The sequence below is a fragment of the Moschus berezovskii genome, chromosome 6, assembly GCF_049115385.1.
Source record: "Moschus berezovskii isolate FMDL1 chromosome 6, NW_MosBer_1.0, whole genome shotgun sequence".
NCBI classification, from domain to species: Eukaryota; Metazoa; Chordata; class Mammalia; order Artiodactyla; family Moschidae; genus Moschus; species Moschus berezovskii.
In genome coordinates this window covers 36,034,571-36,039,921 of record NC_142465.1, presented here as the reverse complement: position 1 = coordinate 36,039,921, position 5,351 = coordinate 36,034,571, and the positions used below count along the sequence as shown (strand labels likewise).

Genomic DNA, 5,351 nt, shown 5'->3' with positions numbered 1-5,351 from the left:
AGTCACTCCTTCGGATTAGTTTCCAAGGCTGTGGTAGGAGCTGATGTCTCTGAACCTTTATGCTCAGACCCAGAATGGGTCATTCATTTTTCTGACTATTTGGAAGTCATTTCACTTTGAATAAGAAATAAGTATAGTAAATTAAATTAAAATTCAAGTTCCACAGGAGCTCTGTTTATATATTTATCTTCCCTTGTAGATTGCTTCTCTTATAGAAGAATGCACCTATTATCATTTCTTACCCTGAAACACATATTTGCTGCCTCAGTATCCTCTGCAGAGCTACCTTCACCTCCTGGTTCTTGAAGCTGTAAATGAGGGGGTTTATCAAGGATGTGATCCCACCATACTGTATAGAGACAACTCGCTCCAGGGCTGATCCTGAAGAGGGGCTGATGTACCTGAATAGAGCCGTCCCATAGAACAAGAGCACCACAGTGAGGTGGGAGGAGCAGGTGGAGAAGGCTTTGCCTCGGCCTTTAGAGGAGGAGATACTCAGAACAGCAAGAATGATTTTTGAGTAAGAGAAGAGGATCGGGGGAAGTGTCACAAGTCCTAGAAATGCAGTGGACCCAGCTAGCAGGATGGTGTTAGGCATGGTATCACTGCAGGAGAGAGGGAAGAGTGAGGGCAGTTCACAGCAGAAGTGGGAGATGATATTGGGACCACAGAACTCTAAGTTCTGGGTACAGACATTATTCACTAGTGAGCTCAGAAACCCCATCACCCATGCTGCACTGACCATTGCAGTGCACAGAGGTCCACTCATGATCACAGTGTAGAGCAGAGGGTGACAGATGGCGGCATAGCGGTCATAGGCCATAGCGGAGAGCAGGCAGCCCTCAGTGCCTCCAGAAAATATGAAAAAGAAACTCTGGGTGATGCATCCCCACACTGAAATGGTTTTCTTCTGAGACAGGAAGTTCTGCAGCATCTTGGGCACAGTGACTGAAGAGTAGCATATGTCTAGGAAAGACAAATGACCAAGAAAGAAGTACATGGGCGTGTGCAGGTGAGGCTCAGCCCTGATCACCAGGATCATCATCAGGTTCCCCATCAGGGTCAGGAGGTAAATCCCCAAGAAGAGAACAAAGAGAATGGTCTGGATATCTGGGTCAGTAGACAACCCCAGCAGCACAAATTCATCAATAATGCTAAGATTTTTCATGGTTTCTTAGACATCCCATCCCTAAAGAGAAAGAAAGTTTACTCATTTGGTGCGATAATGATCTGAGTAATTCTCTGGGAATAGAATTTTTTAACCTATAAAAGATCCACTTTTTAGCTTAAAGCCTGAAAGTGCATCTGGGGTAAATCAGAATCTGACTGTCCTATCACCCTATTAAATACTGCAAGTTTCCTTCTCCTACCTATAAATGCTCCCTATCAAGCTGAAATTTGCTCCCCTCTAATACTTTACACTTTCTAACATGTGGATATGGATGTAGTACATTAAAAATTATCTTTTCCTGTTAGATTTTATATTATGCACAGGCAGGGATGTGTGTCTGTTTTTCTCCCATCATGCATTCCTAAGTACCAAAACAGTCACTAGTTCCATAATTTGTGAAAGAGAAGAGGATCAGGAAAGTGTCATAGTCCTAGATATGCAGTAGATTCAAATAAACATTTGTTGATTAAAATAATGAGTGATTTCAACTAAATTCATTAAACAAAAATAAGAAATGGATTTCAGGCTCCATTTTTTCCTAGCCTTAATTCCAAGGCTTCATTTATTCTTCCAGACATTCTCTCTCTCCTGCTGGGGCACAGTGACTGAACTCTTGCATTTCATAATTGAAACTCATCAGCAAAAATCTTTCTTCACTCCTTTCTTTTCTTCTCTTCCCAAAGCTCATTTCACACATCTTTCTTCTCACCCCCACCTGCTTACATCTTTACTCATATGATAATAACTGTTATTTATTTAATGCATAATTTATTCCAAGGGCTATAACAAAGTCTTGATTTCATTTAATCCTACCCAATCTTGCAACATAGGAAATATTGACCTCATTTCTGAGGGTCAGAAAGGATGTGACACATGCAGAAACAGAATTTACAGTCTATGGACACTTTGCTTTCTTTGGAGGGATCTTGAGAACCCAGGCAAGAATGTGAGATGGCCTTGGGAGATTGGTCCATTGACCATGTCTGAAACTTCTTACCCAGGATGACTCACAGCTCCCAAACATATGGTATCAGGGATTTGACCTCTTGGAACAAAAAATGGGGTTTTAGGCCAGGGAAAATGCCAGGAAGAGAAGACTAAGGAAAAGCCAAATTGAGGACTGAGAGCAATTCGTACTGAAAGAAGAGAAGTCTACAAAAGTGGGGAGATCAGGGTAGCAGAGATGGCCCTTCTAGTTTTCCCTCCCTTAAGCATCTGAAGAAGTCCTGGCACTCATGCATCAAATAAGTGATGGTAGACATAAAGGGTTAAGACTTATTCGTGAAATGTACAATTTATTCTTCTCCCTTTTCCTAAAAAAAAAAAAAAAAAAAGCAGCAAATTTAACTTAAAGAAAAATCTTCCCACCCTTGTTACACTTTTCCAAAAGCTACTATGCTTACATTCTGATTCCATCTGGAGGCCTCGATGGACTTTAGCAATCCACAGGGTACTAAACTCCAATGAAATCTTTCCAGAGTCTTTTTTGGGCTCCTTGGAGTCCAAACATGCTGCCCCCATCTTCAGGCACCATCACAGCTGAGTTTGTGTATCTTTCTTCACCCCACCCCCAACTACCATCATCACCATAGCATTTCACTTATCTGATTTATACATATGTAGCTTTTTCAGTGGGCTTTTTGTTCCATGCACAAAGTATTTAGCTAATGAAATAACTTTTGAAACATGTGATGTATGGAATCTGCAAAGACATAGGGACAAAGAGTTCCCTCTTTGGACTCCTAATAAACATCACTCCACCCATCATCCATCTCAGAAAATGTTTCTATGTGTGGTTCAGACCCTTGGTACAAAAAGAAACAGTAGAGGAAAATCCCAAATGGGCAAGTGGGTGAAGAGTTCAAACTTGTAGGGCAGTTACTACTTAGTTTTGCAACTTTGAGCAATAATCTTCCCCATCCTGAGTTCAGTTGCCAGTTCTAATGAGAAATTTACAACTTGCACCAGTAAGATCCTTCTATCTAGGTGTTTCTCTGGCTCACTTGAGCTACCAGGGAAGCTGGCTTACTTACCTCATTATTGAGCAGTGTTTTCCTGGGTGCAAAATGTACTCTGCAATTTGAGCCAAGCTGTCAGCTACCTGAAAAACAAGGCTGCAATATGTTAGAAAATATTACAGCAGTGGGGGTGTTCTTCAGAGGGCTCCAACTGGATCTTCACAAAGCAGGCTCATTTCACAATTAATGATAGGTCTGGAGTCATGTTCAAACTGAAAGCTGCTCACCTCAAGATTACTTCTGGGTAAAGGCTAAAGTATCCTTGCATCCAGCTGATTTTTTATTTTTTTTTTATTTTTGAGTCAGCTAAGAGAATCTGCCACTCTTCATTATAATTTTACTCTCCTTTTTTCTCTCTCAGTCCTGAGAAAATTGCCTGCTCAGTTTGTGTGACATAATCTCTTTCTTCATCAGCTTGTTCTTATATATATCTGCTTCTTTATCAACTTGTTGACACTCTTGTGCCAGCTGAGTCCCGGAGAGGGATGAGGGATGTTGAATATGAAATCTCCGGAGCCAGGATCAGTTCATTGCCCATGGGAGAGGCAGCAGTGGTCAGAGCCAAACTGGATCCCGGTCCAGGGATGAACAAAGTACTAGTCCTGCCATGTCCTGTGGAGGACACAGGACTGCAGAATGCTTGTAGTTATAAATAGCTTTGTTAATAGGGGACTAGGGGACCAGGTGAACTCCAATCTGTGAATATCTCTTAGGGCTTTTTTATTCCCTGATAGTCCTGGGATTCTAAACACACATGGGCTTCTCTCTCCACTCCATATACACTCTCCATTCCCACTGTGACAAGTTCAGTTATTTCATTACTTTCCTGAACTTACCTACACACACTCCCAGTTTTCAGTCGATAATGGGCAGAGGAGATGTGCCTGTTGCTGCTGTGGGCGATCTTTAACTCCCTAATCCCCACACAAGGAGTTGTTCTTTTCTTCCCTCCAGCGTGGGGAGGAGGCCCTTCTCCTTCATCTCTGGACAGTGCTTCTCTGCTCTTTCCCTTCTCTTTGGGCATCTCTCTGACGCTTTTTCTCTTTCTCTTCCCTTGTCTATCACTTTCCATCAGGCGCATCCACTCAGTGTATATGTAGAAACTACTTAAGCTTGTCCACTTAAAATAGATCAGAAACCATTAGTAACCGTCTTTCTTTCATAAGAAGCCTTAAAAATATAATGGAGTTTAGAGCCCTTCCTTGAGTAATATAAGCTCAGTTGCCTTTAAAGAATTTTATCCATAGAAACACTCAAACTTAAGAGCCTGTCTGTATGAGACAGAAACAGGACAAGTGAGTGAAAATTTTACTTTCACTCATCTAGATTTTAATTTCTGACATGGTCTCAACCTTTCAGAAAAGATACATATGGAATATACTGCATATTATGTAACCCCTATGCTGCATCCTTTTAGTCAAACACATTACTATTTCTATAATGAAACTTCTAAGTATGCCTTATACATGGGATTAATAGCCCCATGTCTGTTAACTTCCAATTTTACCTCCAAATTAGTTTTGGGGAAAAATATTTGATTTTCAGAGATTTTTGGAATTGGAGATATGGGCTTAAACCTTGTTTTAAATTTCTGTATTTATTGACTTTTGTTTCTAAATTTCCTCTTTTATGCCTTGATCTGTTTTTACATCAGTGCTATACTATCTTAATGATTGTATGCAGATATAATATATGCTTTAATACATGGTAGTGACAGTCCATTATTTTTATACTTTCTATTTTATGTATTGTTTGTTCATTCTTATAATTTCACTTCAGAATCAGATTTGTAGTTTGAAAAATTGCCTTGAGATTTCAACTGGTGTTTTTCTTTGTCTTCTAATATTTTTTAAAAAATAAATGTATTAATTTGGGAGTTAGCTTTATAATTTGTTCTGTTTCTTTGAATCTTTTCTTTTGGCTTACAGTTGAGTTTTTTATTTTCTTCACATAGGCTCCAGGCATTTTGTCTATTTTTTTTTTTTAACTATTTTAATTATAAACTTTGCAGTGAGGTTCCCAATTACATAGTCATGCACTTCTGCTTAGGAAATTCCATTTTCAGGATGACTATTGTAGAAGTAGCTTCCACAGCCTGTGCTCCATACTCTTCTGAAAGAGACTGGATTTATGTGGGCGTACGCTGCCAAACGGTGCATTAG

General features: G+C 39.9%; 1 protein-coding gene across 1 annotated transcript; it reads right to left on the bottom strand.

The window, feature by feature from the left end:
* Positions 1-238: 238 nt before the first annotated feature.
* On the bottom strand, positions 239-1,168 carry LOC129537056 (olfactory receptor 5BS1-like). The gene has a single exon (XM_055396352.2). The coding sequence runs from the start codon at positions 1,166-1,168 to the stop codon at positions 239-241; it is 930 nt and encodes a 309-aa protein (XP_055252327.2).
* Positions 1,169-5,351: the final 4,183 nt, after the last annotated feature.

Excerpts from the sequence above, each read along its gene's own strand:
- LOC129537056 (XM_055396352.2), bottom strand. The coding sequence starts at position 1,168 with ATGAAAAATCTTAGCATTATTGATGAATTTGTGCTGCTGGGGTTGTCT.